The following is a 27,740-nucleotide window of genomic DNA, read 5'->3' on the forward strand; positions in this document are numbered from 1 at the left end:
ATGAGTGGTTTAATCTAAAAATATTTCTTAGCTAAATGCCTAAGAGTATGAAGGAGTTTGTTTATGCATGGGTACTGCACTTACATCATTTATACTACCCAGGTAGTATGAATACATTGTTTAATTATATCTCATATTGTGAATACCTTCACAATGAGTGGCTGAGGTATTGCACTGCTTTGAATAAGTAACACTTTACCAGTGGAGAAGACTAATGTTACTTAATCTTGGCAGGTACTACCACCCAGATGGCACTGTTTTGAAGCTTGTTGGCTTACTCATCGGTGGTTGGGCAGGTACCCTGTTGTTGCAGTAGTGACAGCCAGGTTATGATGTATAACTCCACAATATGAGAGATGCTTGAGGATTGTGGAGGCCACTTGTGGTGAAGGTATATTGAGATATAATTAAACAATGCATTCATACTATCTGAGTAGTAGAAATGATGTAAGTGCAGTAACCATGCATAAACAAACTCCTTCATACTTTTAGGCATTTATCCAAGAAATATACTTCTTGCCAACATTGGCTGTTTCCGGAACAAACAAGAATTCGTAAGGTGAGTGCGAGCATTACTTTGACCCATATCATCAGATAAATGTGGATCCTCTAACTAGCAGTTTCCTTGAATCCTTAAGGTACTCTCAATAATACTGGCAAAAACCCTTGCACCACCTTTGTTCAAATGAATACCATCTCTACAAAATAGATTCCTTCTCTCTACAAGTGCAGGCCACTCTGATAAAAATACTCCCTTTCCCCCCTGAGTTTTGCAGATTCTCTGAAGTCTTGAGTTAATCTACATAATCTCTCCTATCTTGTCTGTGCAGAATTCCAGACACATACACTTTTCAACCTAACTCGTGGAATTTTTTCTGCATGGTCCTATATTTATCCAACAAATAGTCAGGTTATGTATGTTTAATATCATTAGTCCCCACATGAATAATAATGCTCTTGTTACCTCCCTTTAGTATTTATTGTATTATATATTTTATATATATTGTGTTTAATTGTATTTAGTACTAATTAATGCTCTTTTTAGTATTTAATAATGATATTGATAAAGGCATATCAAGCTTATTGTCTAAGTTTGCAGATACAAAGGTCCTGCAAACTCACAGGCTAGTTAATGACAGGAATGAAGGCTACTGCAACAAAATCTAGAAAAATTGGACAGATGGGCTGAGGAGTGGCATTAAGCTTTAACATTGATAAATGTAAGTTACTACATATGAGCAGTGATAATTCCAGAATAACATAAAACTAGGTGGTATCACACAATAATTGGATTGTACAATTATTCCTAATGTCTCACTGTGATGGAGAATGATTGAGACTTAGGTATAATTGTACATTCCAACTTGAAGTTCTCTGAGCACAGCAGACAGACTGCTAAGGTAGCTCATGGGATTCTGTCAATGATATACAGGAATTTTTTTTCCAGACAAAGAAGTGATTATCCTAATTGTTGGGTTCCATCTTTAGTACTGTATACAAGTTTGGCAGCCTCATTTTAAGAAGGGTGTGGATTGATTGGAATGGGAACAGAGAAGAGCAACAGGATTAAGTCAAGGTCATTAACCATAAAAGATTTCAGTTCTGTAAATTGCAATGACTGGAAACTGTTCACCTCAAAAACTTGATTGAAGTCTTTAAGGCTTTAAATGGATTGAGTAAACTAACTGCTGATGTCATCTTTACTCTTTCTTGGACAACACATAAGAGGATATAGATGTAAATTGAAAAAAAGTATGGTTGTAGATTCAATGTGCAAAAATTTGCTTCTAGCCAGGGAGTGATTGATTGTTGGAACAAACTTCATCAGCTGTTATGGAAGTCTGTAGTCTAAATGGAAGTCTGCAGGTCCTTGAGGTTGTCACAGACATTCTCTCAGATATGCCAGACTACCTTGGGAGTCTAAAACGCTGATGGAACTGATATTCGGGTGAAACTCAAGTCAAGTGGACCAATTTCGGCGAAGTCCAGATGGTCTGTGACAGCCAAATCCTATGCTTGCACCTTCACGATGGTAGGACTGTTAGTAATCCTGGGTATAACCTCCATGCACAAGTACATGGTGGGTGACCACCCAGGTGTGAACCAACGTAAGCAGGGGTCGAGGTGTGGTGCCCACACCACATGGAGGAATGCCACCCCTCTATGTTACCAGGCAGTACTAGGTGGTAGATGACTCTCATCAACCGGTGAAATACCACCACTTTGCTTATTGGAGGTTTTAAGTGGTGGAACCCATGTTTAGTCTCTAGAGCTAAGTTCCAGTCAACCCTTCCCTATCTCTTCCATCATGCAGTATGATTGATGACTTTTGAGGTTATGATGAACGTCGTGGCGAGATCCAGTATTCCTTACATTTCGAGGGTACAGCTCTAAAATGGTATTCCCAGGCCAGCCGCTAGTTAGTACACTGGACCGAACCTATTGGTAACTCTAGGAGGCTTCGCTTCCGGATCAGCTAGTATATAATCTTGCTACCTCTACTCTGCCAGATAGTGACTGGAGGGAGTCCGAGTAGTGTGTATGCAGGGAGCATTGTCGAGGCCACGTTATGTCAAGGATCTGGGTATATTCTTACCACGTGTACGCTATATCCAAAAATTGCATTACTTCATACAGCATGTCCCACCCACTTTTTCTTACTATTGAATACACCATGAATTGTCAAACTAATAGAGCAAACTTATCTGCGAAAAGATCTAAACCTTCCAAGCACTTCCTAATTCATTTCACAAATATACATGGTCTCAATTCTAATCTCAACGATGTCCATTTCCACTTGCAGTCTGCCAAACCCCATGCACTTTTTCTGACAGAATCTCAGTTATCGGTTGATTCAACTAATGCTCATCTCAGATGCCCAAATTATTCGCTGTATGATTCCTTTCGCCTCAAAGGTGGTACTTGTGCATATGTCCATTCTGATATTCCCTGTCAGAGACTTGGCAATTTGGAATCTCTTCTCTTTGATCTTCTCTGGCTTAAACTCTCTCTACCTCATTGTGTCAAATTCATCTGTTGTCTCTACTGTACTCTCAACTCCACTAATCACTTGGAGCTCTTTGACTTCTCTCTTTGCAACGTGACTTTCTCCAGTCCAACTTTCCTAACAGTGAGGTAATTTTTCTTGGTGATTTTAATGTTCACAACTCCAGCTGGCTTCCGTTTTCTAGTCACACCGACCCAGCAGGTCGAGATGCTGAGGCTTTTGCAATTACTAATGACCTAGCACAGATTGTTCATTTACCTACAAGAATACTGGACAATCCTAATCATACAACCAATACGCTTGATCTTTTTCTCACAAACAACCCTTCAAAGTACACGGGCGAAGTGAGAGGTCCTTTAGGCACTTCAGATCACAACTTGGTGATTGTCTCTTCTCCAATGGAACCTTTATCTCATGGCTATTCCCAACCTCGTGTTGTTTGGCATTACAAGAACGCAAAATGGGATGACCTGCGAGACTTCTTTTCTTCTTTTCCTTGGTCGGATTACTGTTTCCAAACTTCTGATGTCAACATTTGCTCAGATTGTGTCAGTGAAATTATTCTTGCAGGAATGGAATCCTTTATCCCACACTCCACTTTAAAATCTCGTCCTTTATCTAAACCTTGGTTTTCCAATAAATGTGCTAAGGCTGTTCAAGAGAAGAATGTTGCATATTGTAATTGGCTTGTTTCTAATTCTTTAGTTTCATTTTCTGCCTACACCAAAGCCTGCAACAATTGTAAAGCAGTTATTAATCAGTCCAAACTAGATTTTGAACAGGCTAAGAGTAGAAAACTTGCTTCTTGCCCTAATGGTAGCCGAGCATTCTGGTCTCTTGCCAAAGCTATTGGCCGCAACTTTTGCCCATCTCTGCTCCCACCTCTGTCCAAACCAGATGGTTCTGTTGTCACTTCAGCCAAGGATAAAGCTGACCTGCTAGCATCCCATTTTTCTTCCAGCTCATGTATTAATGATCTTGGTAAAACACCTCCCACCATTCCCAACACGCTCCATTCAATGCCTCCTGTGGTCTTCCGTCAAAAGGATATCAGAAGGATTTTGATGAATCTTGATGCCAAGAAAGCTCCAGGTCCTGATGGTATTTCTCCACTTGTTCTCAAAACCTGTGTTCCTGAACTTACTCCTATTCTTTGCTGCCTTTTTTCACTTTCTTATTCCAAAGGTGTTTTTCCTTCTGCTTGGAAATTTGATCATATCCAGCCAGTTCCTAAAAAGGGTGACAAATCCCTCTTATCCAATTATTGTCCCATTGCAATTACTTTTACTCTTTCTAAAGTAATGGAGAAATCAATTAACCGCCAACTCTTAAACATTTACCTTGGAAACCTTCAGTCTGATCAACGATCACCAGTATGGATTCCGTCAGTGTCGATCCACTTGTGATATTCTGACTTATGTTACCCATTTATGGACTAATTCAAGGGAATGGTTCGGTGACACACAAGTAGTTGCTCTTAACATCTCAAAGGCTTTTGATCGTGTTTGGCATAAAGGTATTCTAAACAAGCTTCCATCTTATGGTTTGCCAACTGTTTTTAGTAATTGGTTATCCAGTTTTTTTTCTCTCTGATCGCTCACTGAGGATGATGGTAGATGGCTCTCTGTCTTCTAACTTCTCCACTAATGCCGGTATCCCCCAAGGTTCAGTTCTTTCCCCCACTCTTTTCCTCTTGTATATTAATGACCTTCTTCCATTGACTGGAAATCCTATCCATAGTTTTGGTGATGATAGCACATTGCATTCCACTTGCCATTTTGAGAAACCTTGTCCTGCTCAATCAGTTTCAACAACAAAAATCTGCTACCAATTCCTTAAATGCCGATCTTCAGGTAATTCTCCTGTGGGGCAAAGACAACTTAGTTGATTTGAGCCCTTCTAAAACTCAGTCTTGTCTTATATCTTGCAAAAAGGATTCTTCTGCTCCTATGCTTATCTTTAGTGACACTCCGATTTCTAGGCAAAATGATATATCTCTTTTGGGGATTACCCCGACTTCTAATCTCTCTTGGCACAAGCACATTACAAATATTGCTTCCTCTGCATCTAAAAAACTTGGTTTTCTCTTTTGCTCTCGGCGTTACTTTTCTTCCAAACAGCTGCTCACTCTGTATAAATCGCAAATCTGTCCTGCCATGGAATATTGTTCCCACATCTGGGGGTGGTGCCCCCAAAACACTCTCTCAGGCTTCTTGATTCCATTCAGAAGAGGGCAGTTAGGTTAATTAATGATTCATCTCTAACAGAGTCTCTCCACTCGCTTTCTCATAGACATACTGTTTCTGCTGCATGCCTCTTCTACAGATACTTCCATGGGCACTGTTCTTCTGAATTGGCTTCTATAATTCCCGCTCTCTCTTTCAAAACAGTCCGAACACGTGCCGCCACCAGCCAACATCCATTTACTGTCCAACTTCAAACCCACAGAACCAACTTTTCATCTTCCTCATTTATTCATTCAACTGCCATTTTCTGGAACAACCTTCCTTCATACGTATTTCCTGAAAATTACAATCTACAGAAGTTCAAGTCCAATGTCAACAAATATCTTCTTTCATCTTCTCAATCTCCAACTCAAGCACGGTACTAAGTAATATAGGTTCTAATACCTTTCGTGTTTGGGGTTCACATAAAAAAAAAATAATAAATAAATTTAAGGAAGGATTAGACAAATTATTAGAGGAGATGGAAAAATGAGATGCAGTAGTTTGTTTTTTATTTTTTTGGCTGATGCTGTGTAAGCTTGTATCCTTGCATCATTTTCCATTGCTAATACTGATACTAAATAACTCTGTGTGTATTGCATATTAGCATCAGTATATATGAAAAGACTTTGATAATTGTTAGAAACTAGATAATAAAACAGCCCATAAATGTAATGGATATTTAAAAATTTCTGACAGTTACCAGTACCATTGTGAAGAAGATTTTTGTGCTGTTTTTTTGCAGGCAACTCTCGGTCTCATATGTGCTGGCCACTTCAGGTGCATTAGTAACTGCTTTGGGACTTAATAGTCTTGTCAAGGTTTGTTATTTTATGCTTTTAAATGTATTATTTTTATCATACAATGGTCATTGAGTTTAAAACTGCAAACCCAGCATAAAATTCATATTATGGAAAAACTAATGATAACCTTGTGTCAGATGATTGATTTCAGTTTGTTGGCATTATTTGGAAACAGTCAGTTTACAAGATGGCAGCATCTTTGTAGTCATGCACCAAGATGAAAATGCAATATTTAATTAAATATTTGAATGCAGAAGGAATAAAACTCACAGAATTAATGCAGAACATTGACTGCATGGTGAATTGTGCGTGAGTCAATAGAAAGTCTATGAGTAGGTGAAAAAGTTTAAAAAATGAGTGTTGAGGATTCTTCTCAATCAGGTGAGCACATCACATGTTATGGCACTAGCAGTCAGTGGAGGAGCTCATACAAAGAAACCATCCCATTTTTATTGAAGAAATTGTCATGGTGTACAAAATTAGTTTTGGCGTGGTGCATATTAGTGTTATTAGCCCAGATTAATTTTGGTTCAGTTCATGCACTTTTGAAAAGTGTGTACTTGATGAATTCCTTAAGCATTCATCAGAAGTGAAGGAACAACAAAATGTGTGTTGTGTAGTTGGACAGCATGTGCACAATGGAAGTAGCTTCTTAGAACACACAGTGATTGGAGATCAATCCTGGGTGTATTATTACAATCCAGACAGCAAACACTCAAGTAAGCTGCATATTGCTATTGGTATTTGCTTTTTACAAAATTGTTGCTAGAGGCCAGTTGTTTTGTTCTTTTTTACAAGTAATAATATTTCAGTGGCCAATTTTTGAAAATAAATTAGTCTTAGTATTAGCTGTAGTGTAAAGAAGTCATCAATTTGCTGCACCAGCCAAAAAAAAAAAAAAAAAAAGAAACATGAATATTATGACATCAGTATGAATTAGCATAGTGTTCATTACAAAACTTGTATCTCCTGATCATACAATTAAAGTATTGGAGAGTTGAATAGAAAATTAAAAATATATGAAAAACTTAGACTTAAACTCTCTATCCCCCCTGGAAACAAGTGCACCTTTCTCCCAACAGTTTTTCATTGTGAAAACTCAAATCATATTAAAACACATGGAAGCTTAAAATTTTAAGAACCAAGAGTCCTGACATCAGACTTTAAGCCACCAGTTGGTTGGAATGGTGTGAATGTGAAGAGAACATTATTTCAGATGAGTTTAGATCCATGATAATATGTAGTGTACAAGTTGGAAATTTGATGTGGTTTACAACTGCCATATCTGTGAAAAGTTTGCTTGTAACTTAGTGTTAGGAACAAGTGGTGAATTCTGCCAAAACCACTCAATAGCTAAAGTTTCACATATTAGTAACCTGTGATTTGAATTTAATTTTATCAGGATTTTGGCAGAATCAACAAGGGGCAGAGGAATGTATTTGTTGACTGAGTTCAGTGCTGAAATAGTTTGTACAAAAACTGTCTTGGTGGTATAAGCTCTGGTAGTCAACATTGCAATTGATCCATATTTTACAGTACTGCTGCCAATATAACAGTATTACAGTCTGTTGGAATTTTATTGAAGAGACTATGTTATTAGTGTTCTGAACTCTCTTATTTAAAGGTGCTTTTGTAATTATTAAATTGCGTATGAGGAGAAAATCAATAATATCTGCACCATAAAAAAATATTCTTAAGTTGACAGGCTAACTGACTGGGATATGGAAGAACAACTCTACTATTTTATGTTAATAGGTTGCTTCAATGCAGTCTATTCCACAGCTTGGAGAGAGGTGGACTTTTTCCCTAAGGAATTAGGAGTTTAAGTTGTATTTTTAATTTTCTGTTCAACTGTGCAATATTGAAATCATTTGGCATTCTTTTTCAAAAGAAAAAGAATGCCAAAGATTACATTTCCTCCTGGAATTTTTGTTCATATACACGAAAATGGTCAGATGGATGAAGATGGAATTAAACTTTGGATCAAAAATGTTTGGAACAGGCAGTCTGGGTAATTACGAAAGGAATCTAGTTTATTGACTTGGGATATGTTTAAACCACATACAATAGAGAAAACAAAGAAAATATTATCCAACATTAATACAAAGATTGCTGTTATACCAGGTGGATTAACATCAATTGTGTAGCTGTTAGACATTTGCCTCAATAAGCCATTCAAAGATGTTTATGCAGAACAGAATGATTGGATTAAGAACAGCAAAAAAAGTTTTACCAAAGGTGGAAATATGCAACCAGATCCATTGAATATTTTGTGTGAGTTTGTGATAGTGCATGGAACAAAATTGATGTTAAAACTCGTCATAAACTCGTTTAAAAAATGTGCTATATCAAATTCCATTAATGGCATAGAATTTTTTTTTTTTGGTTGCAGAATGATGTGTTGGATAATAAGTGGGATCTGTATGATGAAAATTTTATTGAAATTGAAGGGACATTATAAGAGACATTTTGTTATCCGACAGTGAAAATTTGGATATGTAATTACGTTTTTGGTAGATTGTATTAGTACAATAAGTGTATTGTATATTGAATTTTATTGTTTGATATAATTTGTTTATAAACTTAATACGTGCATTTTTTTTTATTTTTAAACAAGATTTTAAATGTGTAGTATCTTTCCCATTTGCTGTATAGATTTTTAGGTTCAGATTTTAGGCCCTGCATCTAAGTCGACCCACGATTTTAAGGGCATATTCCAAACTTCAAGTCTCAATTTATATGCTGACCAATACTGTACCTGATTACAGTAGTAAAGAGGAACCCATAGTTAACTAGGAAATACTATGTATAATTAAGGGATTGACACAGTTAGTTTTATTGGTTTATTTTATTTTTTTGGGAACCACAATATATTTAGCATTAACTGAAGTTAATCAGGCAAGGTTAACAAGCCGACCGGGCTAGCCGGGTGGGTAAAGCACCTGCCTGGCAAACCAAAGGTCGCGGGTTCGAATCCCGCCTCGGGCTTGGATCAAAGTACTGCAAAAACCTTGGGAGGTGCATTATGGCCACAGGAGCCGATGTGCCAATAACTACCAAAAAAAAAAAAAAAAAAACAAGGTTAACAAAACTATTTCAATAGTTACAAATTAGTGCTTTGTAGTTGATATCTCCTCCATAAGGCATAAACCCAATGAGAATAATTAATATGGCAATGTATCTAATTTGCACAACCATGGCCTTTATGCTGCAAGAAGACAGAACTGAATCAGAGAAAAATCACTGTTAGACTGCCAGGCTAATAAAATAAAAAAATATGTAGAACAAGTATGGTCCTTGAAGATGTCACAGGCATTCTCTCAGATATGCCAGACAAGCTGTACTGGCTACCTGGGAGTCTAAAACGCTGATGGAACTGACATTCAAGTCAAATAGACCCAATTTTGACGAAGTCCGGACGGTCTGTGACAGCCAAATCCTTTGCTTGCACCTTCACGATGGTGGAACTGTTAGTAATCCTGGGTATAACCTCCATGCACAAGCACACTGTGGGTGACTACCCAGGTATGAACCAATGTAAGCAGGAGTAGAGGTGTGGCACCCACACCACACGGAGGAATGCCGCACCTCTGTGTTACCAGGCATTACTAGGTGGTAGATGACTCTCATCAACCGGTGCAATACCACCACTTTGCTTATTAGAGGCTTGAAATGGTGGAACCAATGTTTAGTCTCCAGAGCTAAGTTCCGGTCAACTCTTCCCCATCTCTTATATCGTGCAGACTGATGACTTTGAGGTTATGATGAACATTATGGCGAGATCCAATCTTCCTTACATTTCAAGGGTACAGCTCTAAAATGGTGTTTGCAGGCTGGCCGCTAGTTAGTACACCGGACCGAACCTATTGGCAACTCTCTAGGAGGCTTCCAGATCAGCTGGTGTATAATCTTATGCGGGGAGCATTATTGAGGCCACGTTATGTCAAGGATCTGGGTATATTCTTACTATGTGTACGCCACATCCAAAAATTTCATTACTTCATACAGCATGTCCTCCCCACTTTTCTTACTATTGAATACACCATGAATTGTCAAACTAATAGAGTATGCTTATCTGCAAAATGATCTAAACCTCCCAAACACTTCCTAGTTCATTTCACAAATATACATGGTCTCAATTCTAATCTCAACGATGTCCATTTCCACTTGCAGTCTGCCAAACCCCATGTACTTTTTCTGACAGAATCGCAGTTATTGGTTGATTCAAATACTGCTCATCTCAGTTGCCCAAATTATTCGCTGTATGATTCCTTTCGCTTCAAAGGTGGTACTTGTGCATATGTCTGTTCTGATATTCCTTGTAAGAGAATTAGTAATTTGGAATCTCCTCTCTTCGATCTTCTCTGGCTTAAAATCTCTCTACCTCATTGTGTCAAATTCATCTGCGGTCGCTACTGTTCTCCCAACTCCACTAATCATTTGGAGCTCTTTGACTTCCTCTCTTTGCAACTTGACTTTCTCCAGTCCAACTTTCCTAACAGTGAGGTAGGTAATTTTCCTTGGTGATTTTAATGTTCACAACTCCAGCTGGCTTCCGTTTTCTAGCCACACCGACCCACCTGGTCGAGATGCTTTTGCATCTCGACCAGCTGAGGCTTTGCAATTTCTAATGACCTTGCACAGATTGTACATTTACCTACAAGAATACTGGACAATCCTAACCATACAGCCAACACGCTTGATCTTTTTCTCAGAAACAACCCTAAGTACACTGCCGAAGTGAGTGGTCCTTTAGGTCCCTCAGATCACAACTTGGTGATTGTCTCTTCTCCAATGGAGCCTTATCGCATGGCTATTCCCAACCTCGCATTGTTTGGCATTACAAGAATGCAAAATGGGATGACCTACGAGATTTCTTTTCCTTGGTCGGATTACTGTTTCAAAACTTCTGCCAACATTTGCTCTGATCCTGTCAGTGAAATTATTCTTGTAGGAATGGAATCCTTTATTCCACACTCCACTTTAAAATCTCGTCCTTTGTCTAAACCTTGGTTTTCCAATAAATGTGCTAAGGCTGTTCAAGAGAAGAATGTTGCATATCATAATTAGCTTGTTTCCAATTCTTCAGTTTCATTTTCTGCCTACACCAAAGCTCACAACAATTGTAAAGCAGTTATTAATCAGTCCAAACTAGATTTTGAACAGGCTAAGAGTAGAAAACTTGCTTCTTGTCCTAATGGTAGCCGAGCATTCTGGTCTCTTGGCAAAGCTATTGGCTGCAACTTTTGCCCATCTCTGCTCCCACCTCTGTCCAAACCAGATGGTTCTGTTGTCACTTCATCCAAGGATAAAGCTGACCCTGCTAGCATCCCATTTTTCTTCCAACTCATGTATTAATGATCTTGGTAAAACACCTCCCACCATTCCCAACATGCTGCATTCAATGCCTCCTGTAGTGTTCCGTCAAAAGGATGTTAGAAGGATTTTGACCAATTTCGATGCTAAGAAAGCTCCAGGTCCTGATGGTATTTCTCCACTTTTTCTCAAAACCTGTGCCCCTGAACTTACTCCTGTTCTTTGCTGCCTTGTTTCACTTTCTTATTCCAAACGTAGCCCGGTGGGAAGGAGCAGTAGTGCGTAGCACATGCTTCTTGATTAGACCGTATATCCATATTTGGTGGTGACCACCAAATATGGAGGATGCGGAAAGGTCAGGGAATGACCACTGCATATCCCGGAGCAATATGGCTTTAGTTGCTAATGCTCTTAAAAACCAAATATAACAATAACTATAACTATCTTATTCCAAAGGTGTTTTTCCTTCTGCTTGGAAATTTGCTCATATCCAGCCAGTTCCTAAAAAGGGTGACAAGCCCCTCCCATCAAATTATCATCCCATTGTAATTCTACTCTTTCTAAAGTAATGGAGAAATCAATTAACCGCCAACTCTTAAACATTTACCTTAGAAACCTTCAGTCTGATCAAGGATCACCAGTATGGATTCCGTCAGTGTCGATCCACTTGTGATATTCTGGCTTATGTTACCCATCTATGGACAAATTCAATGGAAAAGTTTGGTGAAACACAAGCAATTGCTCTTGACACCTCAAAGGCTTTTGATCGTGTTTGGCATAAAAGTCTTCTAAGCAAGTTTCCATCTTATGGTTTGCCAACTGTTTTTGTAATTGGTTATCCAGTTTTCTCTCTGTTCGCTCACTGAGGGTGATGGCTCTCTGTCTTCTAACTTCTCCACTAATGCCAGTGTCCCCCAAGGTTCTTTCCCCCATGCTTTTCCTCTTGTATATTAATGACCTTCTTCCATTGACTGGAAATCCTATCCATAGTTTTGCCGATGATAGCACATTGTCTTCTGCTTTCCATTTTGAAAAACCTTGCCCTGCTCAATCAGCTTCAACTTCTTGAATATCCGCCACCAATTTCTTAAATGTCGATCTGCAGGAAATTCTCCAGTGTAGCAAAGACAACTTAGTTGATTTCAATCCTTCTAAAACTCAGTCTTGTCTTATATCTCGCAAAAAGGACTCTTCTGCTCCTATGCTTATCTTTGGTGACAGTCCGATTTCTAGGCAAAATGATATATCTCTTTTACCCTGACTTCTAATCTCTCTTGGCACAAGCACATTACAAATATTGCTTCCTGTGCATCTAAAAAACTTGGTTTTCTCTTTCACTCTCGGCATTACTTTTCTTCCAAACAGCTGTTCACTCTACAAATCGCAAATCCAACCTACCGTGGAATATTGTTCCCACATTTGGGGTGGTGCCCCCAAAACGTCTCTCAGGCTTCTAGATTACATTCAGAAACGGGCAGTTAGGTTAATTAATGATTCCTCTCTAATAGAGTCTCTCCACTCTCTGTCTCATAGACGTACTGTTTCTGCTGCATGCCTTTTCTACAGATACTTCCATGGGCACTGTTCTTCTGAATAGGCTTCTATAATTCCCGCTCTCTCTTTCAAAACAGTCCGAACACGTGCTGCCACCAGCCAACATCCATTTATTGTCCAACTTCAAACTCACAGAACCAACTTTTCATCTTCCTCCTTTATTCATTCAACTGCTATTTTCAGGAACAACCTTCCATCATACGTATTTCCTGAAAATTACAGTCTACAGAAGTTCAAGTCTAATGTCAATAAATATCTTCTCTCATCTTCTCAACCTCCAACCCAAGCACGGTACTAAGTACTATAGGTTCTAATACCTCTCGTGTTTGGAGGTTTTTTTTTTTTTAAAAAAAGTGACAATGCCCTGACCTCTGTGATAGATGAAAAAGAATAATTTTGAACACAAGACGAACACAAGAGAGTGCATGTTTATTTAATTTAAGCTAGAAGGCAAGAATAAACTAAGTTAAGTGAAAATTTTTAAAATTATCCTACATTACATATAGATTGTCAGTATAAACTTTTGCATTGTTACCATGAAATGAAAATTAAATTTTAGAATTTCACTGCATATGTCCTCTGACAGTATAGTAGGTTTGTCACTAATTTGAAGGGGTCTGGGTTTGAATCTTGTCAGAGACTGTAAGAATTTTTAAAGGCCTCTTCAGTTAGGATTTAGCTAGCTAATCTCAGGTGAAGGGAGTATGGTATTCCCCCTAAGATATCCTAGGTTTATAAATTCATATAGCAGGCAAATCATTCTGTGAATATATACTTTATAGTCAAATTACAAATAAATCATACGAATTAGTGCACTATAACCAAAGTACTGTAGTCAGTGTTCCAAAAAATCCCTAAACAACCAACTAATCAATTGTTCTATATTTTTAAAGTATTGAAAAATATTATCTGTAAAAATCTGTACTTTTTTTTCTATACTTTAAGTAATGTTTTTCAATTTGTACAGTACAGCTACTGTACTGTACTGTACAAATTGTGATGGCCACTGAATTACAAAGAGTAAAAAACAAATTATTTTTAATACTTATGATGATTAAACTAAAACATGTAGAATGGAAATGCCTATTGATTTTTTATTTGTTAACAGTATTAACAATGAGTTAACAAACAAACAGTTTTATCTTACTGAGCAGCTAATAACCATAGGTTATAAGTTGCTCAATAAGATAAAATATGGCTTTCAAATGCCATTTTTTTGGTTATGATGTTTATGTAAATTGCGAATATGTAAACTTGTTTTTGTCTATAGATATATTTTTTGTGTACTTGAATATAGTTTGTTTGTTAGTTTAGTTTGTGTGTTTATAACATTAGTTTGTTATGAAATATTTATATATTTACATAGTTTTTATTGTTTCCTAGTCTGCCCCACCACTGATAGGTAGGTTTGTCCCTTTTTGTGCTGTTGCAGCTGCTAACTGTGTTAATATACCAATGATGAGACTCAAGTAAGTTTTTCTTATTTCGGTAAAGTAATAAAAAAAATTACCTGTTAGACTTGATTACTATGACTTTAGTTAGTGCATTTGCATAATCATTACATGGTTGAATTTTTCAGACAAACTGAAGTTTGTACATTAGCATCATTATACAAACTCCGGTTTGTCTAAAATATTCAACTATATAGCAATGATGCAAATGCACTAACTACTGTCATAATTTTAATTTTACATAGTTTGAGATTTTCTGCCCTAAAATATTAGTCAAGAATTGATTACATAACACATACTTTTATTGCATTGTCATCTAGATGACTGATGTGCTTTTGTTTTAATTTCAGAGTGGAACATAAAATCAAGCTTGCTTCATTTTATATCAAAGCTTTTGTTTTTATTACCTTAATAAAAACAATAGATGTAATAGGTATAATAGGTATAAGGATTTTATTCCTTATACCTACATATTCCAGCATGTACAGTAACCTCTCATGCAGAACAGAGTCAAGTGTTTTGCTAAAGAAAACAGTGAAACTTGGGAAAGAAAAATAATTTTGATAAAAGTGCATTCAATTCAGATATGCATGGAAAGACCATTGAAGTCTCAAAGGAGGTTCAGGCCAAAATTAGAACCAGCATAGTTCAAGCCTGACGTTGATGCAGCAGTTTCCCCATGACTCTCTAGGAAATGTCAAAGCAATCTGTGCCTTTTTGAAATCTTTCACTTGGGCTTTTGTTTTTGAGTAAATATTCAAAATAGAAGTTAGTATTTTGCATTTAACACTGGTGCCTTTTTTTGAGCACATGAACACAAGCTTAATCTTTTATTTAATAAAGATTCTACTGCATAATCATTCTATTTTTATTCATACTTGCTGCTCCTCTAGATGTTGTTAGATTTTTAATCAATGTAGTTTTATTTCCTACCACATGCTTTCTGTGAGTTTTTTATTCAATTTTAATTTGAAAAATTTGCAGTTTAAAATAATAAATTAACAAGTTCAAGTTTATCACTAATAATACAAAAATTGTACACTTAAAATTTATTAAAAGAGTAAAACAATTAGTAAATATTGGAGAAGCAAATTATAAAACATCATTCGTGAATACTATATAGATTTGTTTAGGAAATTGTTTTTATTGTTTCCTTAGTCATTGTAGGTTCAGTGCACTTTCACCAACTTTTGCATGAGTTGTGACTTAGATTTAGCAATGAAACAACATCCACTAGCATTTTCCACAGTTTTAAATCTTAAATAATCTGTTAACAGGTGATGTTTTTGCATATTTTAATAAATTTTATTAATGTTAAATAATTTAATAGACTGCAATAGATTAAAGAATGAACCGGCGACTGGAACCGTACACTCTTCTTCGGCTATATCGGGTATTAATCCGATCTCACTTGGATTATGGAGCTCCAATCTATGACTCTGCCAGGAAAAGTGCACTAACTCAACAAGACACTATCCATCACAGTGCCCTAAGAACTGCTTTAGGAGCATTCAGAACATCCCCTGTACAGAGTCTGTATATAGATGCACACGAACCTCCACTCCATCTTCAGAGGAAAATGTTGCTCCTCAACTATGCAGCAAAAATACGGAGTCTTCCCTTTCATCCTATCTTGCCATACTTATTTGAGCCCCAACGGACCAAATTTTATCAAAACAAACCTAACGAAAACAAGCCTATTGGGATAAGGTTGCTACAGTTAACACAATGTTGGAATCTAGACATGGGTAATGTCTTTCAGGAAATGAGCACTCACAACTCTCCATGGTCTGATTATACACCGGTCTGTGATTTCTCATTCCAACAATGGGGGAAAAAGCAAGCAGCAGACCTTACCATCAGGAAACTCCATGCTGCACATGTAGCAGAAAATTCTCGGTGTTTTCAAATATATACCAATGGCTCAAAAACAAGTATGACAGTGGGCACTATCTTTTCTACTTCTGTGTCCCTTCCAAAGGAATGCAGCGTCTATTCTGCTGAACTGTGGGCGATTAAAATAGCTCTGGATCACATGATTAATCTGTCCATGAAGCAAATTATGATCTACTCTGATTCTTTGAGTGCAATAAAATCATTGAAAAATCCATCCAAACCAATCCACCCCATCTTGAAGCAAATCAGATCACAGATTATTGCATTACAAGCTGTAAACCAATCAGTCACTGTTTATTGGATACCAGGTCATGTAGGCATCAAAGGAAATAAATATGCAGATCAAGCCGCTAAACATCCAATCAGTGCAAGATCTCCTAACTAGTGCTATATGCAGACTACAAATCAGTCATAAAAAACGTGAAGAGCAATGGTTGCAAATCTGGCAGGCTCAGTGCAGCAATAAACTGCTTCAATTTAAACAGGAACCTAAGTTGTGGCCATCAAGCATACAATCAAATAGGCAAGAGGAGGTGATCCTGGCTAGGATGAATATTGGGCATACGTATCTAACCCATATTTATCTACTCAAGGGGGAAGATCAATTTATTAGAATATGCCTCACCGTAAGTGTAGTCTGACAAAATGTACAAATAGGCGGATCTTCTCCCTATTTGTATATATTGTCAGACTACACTTACGGTGAGGCATATTCTAATAAATTGCAATCATTATAATAATTATCGAAACAAAATTTTCAAATTGCTTTCACATCTGCAAGAACCTTTGACATTACCCCATCTGATTGGAGACAATGCAAATCTAGCTGAGTTCTTTTATTTCTTAAAGCAGATGGGATTATTTTACAGATTTTAACTGATAATTGCACTACTGAATAGAATCAGGCACAATATGGCCTTAGCAGCCTTTGTGCCACTAAACAACATATCAACCAACCAACCTCAGTAGGATTAAGATAAGGTGAATGGGGAAGCCAGGGAAGATGGTGGAAATCTTTGACATATTCTCTGAAGCATTCTTGCACAATTTTAGCACAATCTGCTGTTGCATTGTCATCCATAAAGTGGCCACCACCTTCGGGATAAAAGTGTAACATTGCAGGGTGCAATAGATCTGATACAAAATTCAGGTACTTCCAGGATGACATTTGACCTTCCTCCAGTATCAACGGACCCAGTCCGTGCTAACAAAATATTCTGCCTACTTTGATACTGCCTCCAGATGCTTGGGTTGTCTTAACAAGGCAAGCATCATCCCCTGCTTCTTAAGGGTCATGCCACACACACTCTCTGCCTACCATCAGTGGCCAACAGAGTATATCATGATTTGTCTGACCACATGACTTTCTTCCACTGTTCCAGAAAAAGAGAAAAAAACTGCAAGCAGTTTTTTTCTCTTTTTCTCTGAAACAAGTGGCTTCTGAATAGGCAGATGACTACCAATACCCAATTTCTTCAATTCCCTGCACATGATACAGGTTGAAATAGTGCATTTCTAGGCTTAGTTGAATTCAGATGTTATTTGCTTCACACTGGATTCCTGTTTTTCCATACAGTCCTCATTAGCATATGATGGCTTTGCTCTTGAAGTATTGTTTTTCTGTCATATTTACGCCTTTGAGATGTGGAAAAAATGCTTGCTTTCTTGTTATTAAAAAGCTATGAGATGGATGCTTTTGAGAAACTGGTTATACCTTTCGTTTCTTGAATCATGGCTCCTGCTAAATGTGCACTTACGATAAGACCTTTTTCAAAGAGTTATAGATCATGCATTTTCCCCATTACTGCAGTTGAACAGTTTGTGCAATCTTTATACTCAACAAGGCAACATATCATCGCCCCCATGTCACATTTTTCTTTGCATCTATTTGCATTTATTCACAATTATTTGCATTTCTTCTGTGATTGTCTTAATACAAAGGTTCATATATTTTTGGCCAGTGTGTATACACCAATGAGCCAAAACATGACCACCTACCTAATATGATGTTGGTCCTCCATGTGCAGCCAAAATAGCTCGTACCCAGCGAGGCATGGACGCTACAAGATTTCTAAATGAAGGTATCTGGTACCAGCACGTAACCAGCAGATCCTTTAACTCTTGTCAGGTCCGTGGTTGAGACGGCGCAGATCAGAGTTGCTGTTCCAACAGAAACCACAGATGCTCGATGGGATTGATGTCTGGGGAAAAATGAAGGCCAGGGCAATACCTGGAAGTCTTCCTCACGTTCCGTGAACCAGTCTCAAACAATCCGGGTGGTGTGGCATGGTGCATTATCCTGTTGAAAGACTGCACCACCAAAGGGGAAGACTGTTGCAGTGATGTTTAGTTAGGTGGTAGACGTCAGAGTCTCTGGCACATGGATGACTGGACCCAGGGTATCCCAGCAGAACATTGCCCAAAGCATTACACCGCCTTGTTTTCATTCCACGGTGCATCCAGGCTCCATCACTTTCTCAGGTAAACGATGCACACGTACCTACATGGTGCAACAGGAAACATGATTCATTGGACCAGATAACGTTCTTCCAATCACTTGGGAGCCAGTTTCAATGCTCATGTGCCCATTGTAGGCACTGTCACCAGCGAACCGTGGTTAGCATGGGCACTTGGAGTGGCCTACGGCTATGCAGCCCGATGTACTGTGTGTTGTGACACATTACTCCCGTCACCGGCATTCCAATTACCGGAAAGTTGTGCCACAGTCGTCCTTCTGTTGCTACATACCATCCGGGAGAGCCTTCGCTCACCTCGAGCATCGATGAGTTGTGGTCGTCCAACACCTTGCTGGCAGTTCGTGGGTTTTCCCTGCTCGAACCACTTTTGGTAGGTACTAACTACAGCTGACTGTGAGCATCCCATCAGCCGTGCCGTTTCGGATATGCTCTGGCCATTACAATTTGGCCTTTGTCAAACTCAGTTAAATCAGCTGCCTTTTCCATCTGAAGAACAAGAGTAACACTGATTGATGGATCTCAGTATCAGGTGTTTTTTTATACCATGTCCCTACCCACGCTGTAGTTCACCTGCAGTTGCTTCGATTTGCATAACGACTCACTGGTCATAATGTTTTGGCTCATCAGTGTATATTAATATATAACTTCATTATTTTTATGAAAACAAGATGCATTTATATTTTGGCCATAGGTGTCAAAATTCATAGTTAGATTCTGTTTCCATGCCCTTCCAATTTGGCAACTAGTGTATGAATTGCAGGCAGAAGCAGTTCCACAAGAATTTCTGACGATTTAGCATCACGTCAATACAAAGTTCACCATCAACAAAAAGTTTGGTTTTATACAGTTATTAGTATTTTTTCTATTTAGTATTTAAAACCTTTTGATTGCTACTTATTCAAATTTTTTAAACCTTTTCAACTTTTTCAAATTTAAAAAAAAAATTGAAAAAGCAGCAAATTGACTCGTTGCAAATTCACATGGCCTTGTAGAGATGACATTATTTCTAAAGCTATTCCAAGTTCCAGGTTAGTTTTCTGAAATGACAGATTGGTCTTTATGTTCTCTAGTAAATCATTTCACATTTCAATCAAAAACAGTTTCAAAGCCAGTGGTATAAAAGATGCGTGACTTCTTGACATTACATTATTTTTAGTGTTTTTGGATAGATAGATTACATTATGAAAGAATAATTTGATTAGGAAAATTGATAAATCAGATTAAAATAAAAGGATATTTTACACACAGTTTTAAGTTTGTCTAGGAAGATTTTCATATATACAGGGTGTTTCAGTTAAACGTTTCAGAACTTCTAAGAGGGGTAGGGTACATCCTGACAACTCGAAATCATATAGCAATGTGTGGTGGGAAATGCTTTCCTGAAGCGGTGTTGTACACAGAAGCACCATAAAGAAAAGAGACCGTAAGTGAGAAATCGTTTTAATAATACATGAAAAGAAGCAAAAGGTACATGGATTAAAGTAAGTGTTCGAAGTTTCTTCCGGGCTACAATGCACGCCTCACATCTCCGACGCATGGACATCCGAACATTCTGGAATACTCCAGGCGAATTTCGAATTTCTTCGGCAGCTACTGCGATTCTTGCAACCAGCTCCTCAGCATTGTCAACAGGGGTGTCATAAACTAGCGATTTCATATGACCCCAGAAATAAAAATCAAGACATGATAGGTCGGGTGACCGAGCAGGCCAACGCACGGGACTACCACGTCCGATCCACTGTTGACCAAATGTGACATCCAGGTAGTTACGAACATCTCCGCTATAATGGGGAGGGGCTCCATCGTGTTGGAACCACATTGTCTGTTGCGTCGATGCAGAAATCTGTTCATCTCTCAAAAGTTGTGGCAATACTTGCTGCAGAAAGATCAAGTAGATAGGTCCGGTTAGACGACACGGTAACAGGTAAGGTCCGATGAGGTAATCTCCCATAATACCGGCCCATACATTGACCGAAAATCGAATCTGTGCTGCACGACGTCGTATTGCATGCGGGTTCTCGACCGCCCAGATATGGTCGTTATGCGTGTTGAAAATTCCTTCCCTTGTGAAGGATGCCTCATCGGAAAACAACACTTCAGCAGGAAAAAGAGGATTTGTAGCACATTTTCCAAGGTACCATTGTGCGAAAGCAATACGAGGTTGAAGAAACTTCGAACACTTACTTTAATCCATGTACCTTTTGCTTCTTTTCATGTATTATTAAAACGATTTCTCACTTATGGTCTCTTTTCTTTTTATGGTGCTTCTGTGTACAACACCGCTTCAGGAAAGCATTTCCGACCCCAAATTGCTATATGATTTCGAGTTGTCAGGATGTACCCTACCCCTCTTAGAAGTTCTGAAACGTTTAACTGAAACACCCTGTATATATATATATAGTATATTATAATTGTTTACTTTTTATCTTTACCATAGTTATTGAAAAGATCAATAAACGTTCAATTGTTTTATGATTTTTAGAATTATTTACCCAACATTAGTTTCACAGTCTAGATGTAAATGGCTGCTGGAACAAGTCCAGAGAAGGGCAATGAGATTGGTGAAGGGAACAAAGGGTTGCTCTTACCAAGAAAGGCTTAAGTTTTACGAATTGCTGCATCTGGAGGCTAGGCACCTGTGAGGTGAACTGATTGAGGTGTATAAGGTCTTGAATGGTTTGAGCAAGCTCAATGCTAATGGAATTCTTCCTCTTGCTCAGATTATGCACCTGGGGGGGGAGGCATAAATTCAAATTGAGGAAAGACAGTTGTAGAACAGATGTGTGGAGATTTGCCTTTAGCCTGCAGGTAGTTGATTGCTGGAACAAACTTCCATCTGTCATTGTGGAAGTTAATAGCTTAAATAAATTCAAGGAAGAACTGGACCAATTTTTGGAGTAAATAGATGGTTGAATGGAAGGTCTTTTTTGGCTGATGCTGTATAAGCTTGCTTTCTTGCATCATATGCCTCTACTAATGTTAATGCTAACTTGAAATATTAGGTTTCTGTGCTTTTAGTTTAAATACATAAATTATATTATTGGTAAGATAAACACTGTTGCAAAAACTTACCTTTAAATTGAAATTATGGTCCTTATAGTTAAGAAACTTTGAAAACATTCGAAATGTAACCCCGTTCACTAGAGAAATACAAGTAAACGTGACCAAGTCTTGGATTAGGATGGCAAAAAGTAATATGAAAAATATGTTTGTGGGGGGTTTAATGGTGCAAAAGCTACTATGGATATAATGCATATGTTTATGGCTGGTCACGCTAACCACTGAAAATAAATGAAACAATGTTTAATGGTACAATAAACTAATAAATATAGGCATTTCACACTTTCACATCTTGTGGAAGGGTGTAGTACTGTGGGCAGTACAGAGGTAGAAGGGAACTGAAATATAGCATTGTTTTACTTGTATTGAATTATGTCAGACAAAAATGTAAGAAGGAAATACTATATTCATTACAACATATAAATAGCACCTAATAGACACATCAAACTGTTTGACACAAATTTATCAATGTTCAAAATTCACACACAAAAAATAATAATAAAATAAAATATGCACTGTTATGTTTCAAAGCTTCGATGCAAATAAATGAATAATAGTATCTATAGTAAGAATTTTAGAAAAACGCTGTTGAACTTAGAAATTCCGAACATAGAAATAATTGCTACATTAATGAATACTGAGGAAGTAGTCACTGTAAAATTATTTTCCTGACTGAAGTTACAAGTTGTTTGTCCATAAAATTTTAAACCAATATTGTCTACTAACAGAATGAATTCAGGCTGCTAGTTTATCTGAAACACACTGTACATGGATTTGATAGGGATAAGAAGTGCTCCTTATTATACCCCCTGTGTCATGCATCTCTTCCTACTCTGACCTTCATAAAAAGTTTTATGCACAACTGCACATAGTTCCTGTAGTTCATAGCAAGTGAAGTATTAATTTTGTATAAACGTGTCAAGCCAAAAATAGGCTCTGTGAAGACTCTGCCCCCCCCCCCCCCCCCCGGGCTAATCTTGCCTTAGCCCAATGGTTAATTCTGCCCTGAAGAGAACTACAAATTTGATTTGTTGAGGATGAAACAATACAGTTGGTAGGTATTGATAAATTTCCATGAAATAAGAATAAAAAACTGCCCTTGATAATTTTTAATTCAGTCTGGAATTAATTTCTATCGCAGGAGTTCTGAAACTTCAGTAGTCTGAGGACCCCTTTTCATTTAAATTTTTTCTCCCTGCACCCTTCCTGTAATATTTCTTAGTTGGGGGGGGGGGAGAAAAAAAGAACAAGTATGTCCATGAAGAGATATGTTCATTAATATGGATTAATAATTTTTGTTAGTTATTTAAATTACAATATATATATATATATATATATATATACATGTATGTTTTTTTTTCTTTTCCCAATACTTAATTCTTATTTTGTGAAGGATGTTGTTTCTTCAGAGAACAGTAATAATGTTACTATAATAATGTTCTTACTACATTGTTATGTTACCTAAAACAGAATTATTTTAATTTAAATTGACATGAAATTAATATAAAAAGTATTCGATAAGTAATTTTTTTAAATAAACAGTGTTACTTGCAGACCTCCTTCAACAGCCCTGTGGCCTCTACATGGTCTAAGGGAGTCCATTTCTTGTTAACACAAAAGGCAAATCATGCATAAGCAAATTTGGTTTCTGTTATATACGACATTATTCCCCTATTTATAAATCGTGCACAACCGAATTCGTGTAGTGTAAACGTGTTATATGAGGACTGACTCCTGTATACTGGATACCGAAACCTTTTGGGTGTCCAAAGGTAAGGTACACGAGGCTGCTATGTAAATTTCATTTATTGACATGGGGATATAACAGTGCACATAGAGTAAAGGATGACAAAGTCAGATGATTGCTGCCAGACTATTACTGTCACTATATCTTTATCAGGTGCACATTTCTTCCCTGACAGAGTAGTGCATTGTGGACTTAGAATCTAATGCACAATGTAAATTCTGTAGAAATCCCTGACAGTAGTAGTTTATTGTGATGGTCTGGACTATGTAGTCGATGTGCCAAAACCTCTCTCACCCATACTTCTTGAACCATTGTTTAGTCTGCACAGCTTGTATGTGTTATGACATTGTTAGAGAACAAGATCTTGTTTTCTGCTTTTGATGCATTCACTATACATGGCAGTAAATAAATAATGAATTTCTATGGATATTTAAAAATAACTAAATGCGCAAGGCATAATACATTAAGAGTTAGGAGTTTATTATATTTATAGGTGGTAGATGGCTTTCATCAACCGGTGAAATACCACCACTTTGCTTATTGGAGGCTTGAAGTGGTGAAACCCATGTTTAGTCTCTAGAGCAAAGTTTCCGGCATCCCCCTCCCCCCATACTTCTCCTTCAACCCTAACCCAAGCACGGTACTAAGTACTATAGGTTCTAATACCTCTCGTGTTTGGGGTTCACATAAAAAAAAAAAAAAAAAAAATATATAATATCGGTGTAGATACACCATAGACAACTCTTAAGAAACTACGAAGTAGTTGTTGTAGTAGGCATCATTTGCTCTGTTTCTCATATTGTGCTCTTCCTTCACGACGAGTTGACATGATATTGCACTACCTCGAATAAGTAATGCTTCACTAATAGAGAAGACTATTGTTACTTATTCTCAGTGAGTACCACCACCCAAATGGCACCTATCTCTTAACATATTATGCCTTGTGCATTTAGTTATTTTTAAATATCCATAACTCTCAACGTATTATGCCTTGTGCATCTAGTTATTTTTAAATATTGTCATATACACCTTTTGGCATCTCTCATATTGTGTGATTATCTTCACAACTGGGTCGTCATGTCTGCAATACCAAGGTACCTGCCCGTCCACTGATGATAGGCCAATAGTCTTGAAACGGTGCCGTCTGGGTGGTGGTACTCACTGAGAATAAGTAACAATAGTCTTCTCTATTAGTGAAGCATTACTTATTCGAGGTAGTGCAATATCATGGCAACTCGTCGTGAAGGAAGAGCACAATATGAGAAACAGAGCAAATGATGCCTATTACAACAACTACTTCGTAGTTTCTTAAGAGTTGTTGTCTATGGTGTATCTACACCGATATTATATAGATAATAAATTTCTATGGATGCATGCCATCTTGGTCATTCATAAATCATACAATGGTTTGCCCTTTATTATTATTATTTTTTTTTGTATGTATTTCTGCCACTGCTTCCATATCATACTGATGTCAGTACTTGTGCTCCAGTATGGAGCACACATAGCAGCTGTTGCATGTGCTCTTACTCTTTTTACCACCTAAGGAAAGTGCATTCTGTTTCCTGTTAAACTCATTTATACCTTACTTTCAAACACCCATAGTATCTGTTATTCATCTTTCACTTAACTGATAAAATTTTTCATATAAGAAATGTTTACAGTCCATATCAAACGTTTTTTTGCAACTTTTATTGCAGAGAGCTACGTGAAGGCATTCCAGTAGTAGATAGTAATGGTAACAGGATTGGTGAATCAAAGGTTGCTGCAAAGTGGGCTATAATTCAAGTTGTTTTTTCAAGAATTGGTATGGCCATGCCAGGAATGAGTAAGTTAATAATTGATACAGATTGCTGATTTTTTAACTTATATTTTTATGCTTTAATACATCTTTATTGGCTCATTTTTTCTGGGTCTCATTTGTCTGTGATTGAAAGTCATTAAATTACACATTATCTCCAAAGTAAATGTGATCCCTGAACAACTAAGTATCATCATCATCTCTGAACTATTTATTACGTACATATGATTACATAAAGTGTGCATATCTTTTTTTCAAGATAACCCTTTATATATATGATGGTTATAAAGTAACTTAATGTAAAAAATATGTAAATTTTTTGATGTAAACATATTAATCTGTGCACAGAAAAACATAATAACCAGGTTTTATTATGGAGCCTCAATTTACATGATTACAAATATTTTTCAAAATGTTATCCCTATGAATCAGTAGCAGCAGCTCTGATTTGAGTGATGAAATTATGAACAATGGAAATATGATGCTGATCTAGAGACATTCATTATATCTGTTTGAACCACCCTCTTTGGTTGTTTGACATCTTTTGGGTCCTGTCTGTAGGTACAACCTTTTAGATAATGCCACCAGTACTAACGGAGTTTAAATCTGGACTGTGAAGTAACCACTTTTTTTCAAGTGCTCATCTAATGTGTCTTCCACAAAAACGTTCTCTTAATGCAGTAATTCTCTAATGATGAAGTTCAGGACAATATGTGGAAAGGGGACCCATCCTGTTGAAAGACCACCTGGTCCATCTTCCTTCTCTGTCTGAATTCTGGAATGACAAAACTTTCCAATATATTTGCATATCTCTGTCTATTCACAGATAGAGTAACAGTTTATTCAAAAAAAATACAGTGCAAAACCACAATGTACCATTCTGTTTCCATCATTTAATGGTTCATTAGTTATTGCATGTAGGATTTATTTTTATTTTTTTTATTTTTGGCCTACACAATCATGCATATTATTAATATTAGTAAGGACAAATGATGCAAGAAAGTGCACTTCTTCTGCATCAACTAAATTTAAAACGAAGGAATTCACACCATTACTATTCCCACAAAGTAACTTTGGTCGAAACCCAACCAGACTATTGTGCCCCTGCTGCACTGGAAAGTAATCAGCTCTACTGCTCAATAACCTGCAGCCCACAGGTGAATCCCATGAGATTCAGTCCCCTTACATACCCCACATCTTTTCTCACTCCTGTTCCAAATCTATCCACGAGGGAAACAGGACTCTCCTCATTCACCCCGCTCAACTCCTCTAGCACTCCACATACCTCAGTTAGATCCTCCCCTCTGAGATGTCAAATCCTTCAAGCTCTCTCCCTCCAAGCCATCCCCCATATATATATTTCTACCATTGACAGTTTTCCACCTACAGCTAGCTTAAGTTATGCACTTTAATTATAAGCACACCAAATATTACTTATACCCATAAATACGTTAATAATGCTTTAAACCTAACACCAGCAGCCTTTGCCATTATAAGGGCTACTTTAAAAATAAATGGTCACAAGACCTAACAGTTTTTTACAAGTTTATGTCTATTTTAAATAAAAGGAGTATATATATATATATATATATATATATAAATAAAATAAAAGTAGCATAATAACCCTAATACACCATAACAACCACACTAACGGTGCCACAAAGATAAAAGTAGGCTTTGTTGGATCATGCAGTGCATTATAGACATTGACATCATTTGTTTTTTTTTTTTTTTTTTTTTTTTTTTGATTTGGTAGTTGTTGGCGCATCGGCTTCTGTGGCCATATTGCACCTCCCAAGGTTTTTGCAGTACTTTGATCCAAGCCCGAGGCGGGAATCGAACCCACGACCTTTGGGTTGCCGGGCAGGTACTTTACCCACTCGGCTAGCCCGGTCGGCACATCATTTGTGATATTAAAGTTGGGTGATGTATATATATAAGTATTAAGGTTTCTGGGACAGTTTTGGTTAAATGTATCTTTGGTAAATGTCTAGATGCCTCTTTTGCACTCTATTCTCCTAAGGATGAAGTTCAGGACAATTCATTTACAGTTTGGTTAATCTTTGCAACAGTTTCTACCTGTATAGAGTGATAGCCTTTTTATTCGCAGTGCATCCAGTCTGTTCAACTTTCAGTTTCGATGCCTTCAAGGATTTAATTGAGCAATGAGCTACACTTTTCTTCATTCTGTGTTCTCTTTTGCAGGCTTTGAGAGCAGTGAGAGTATTATTACTGGTTGTGTAGTAACAACGAACAAGGGAAGTGTGCTGTTACAGAAGAAAAGCACCATCACCATTTTGCTAATTATAAATTTTGCTACTTTACCTCACATTCCTTGTGTGCAAATCATGGCATATGAATGTTTACCTTTAAGGTGTTTTTAGTAATATATATACAAGTTAG

The 27,740-nt window shown here is 37.3% G+C and overlaps 1 protein-coding gene across 4 annotated transcripts in view; it reads left to right on the top strand.

The window, feature by feature from the left end:
- Sfxn1-3 (Sideroflexin-1-3) overlaps window positions 1-27,740 on the top strand; it is a 144,239-nt gene that overhangs the window by 73,922 nt on the left and 42,577 nt on the right. For all 4 annotated transcript variants that reach the window (XM_090384247.1, XM_090384246.1, XM_090384245.1 and 1 more), the window contains 3 exons: window positions 5,978-6,053; window positions 14,289-14,374; window positions 25,237-25,364. In XM_090384247.1, the coding sequence (XP_090240373.1) occupies window positions 5,978-6,053; window positions 14,289-14,374; window positions 25,237-25,364 (290 nt within the window). The remainder of the gene's footprint in view (window positions 1-5,977; window positions 6,054-14,288; window positions 14,375-25,236; window positions 25,365-27,740) is intronic.

Source organism: Mastigoproctus giganteus, chromosome 11 (genome assembly GCF_048544385.1).
Source record: "Mastigoproctus giganteus isolate SK-2022 chromosome 11, ASM4854438v1, whole genome shotgun sequence".
In the NCBI taxonomy this organism is placed as follows: Eukaryota; Metazoa; Arthropoda; class Arachnida; order Uropygi; family Thelyphonidae; genus Mastigoproctus; species Mastigoproctus giganteus.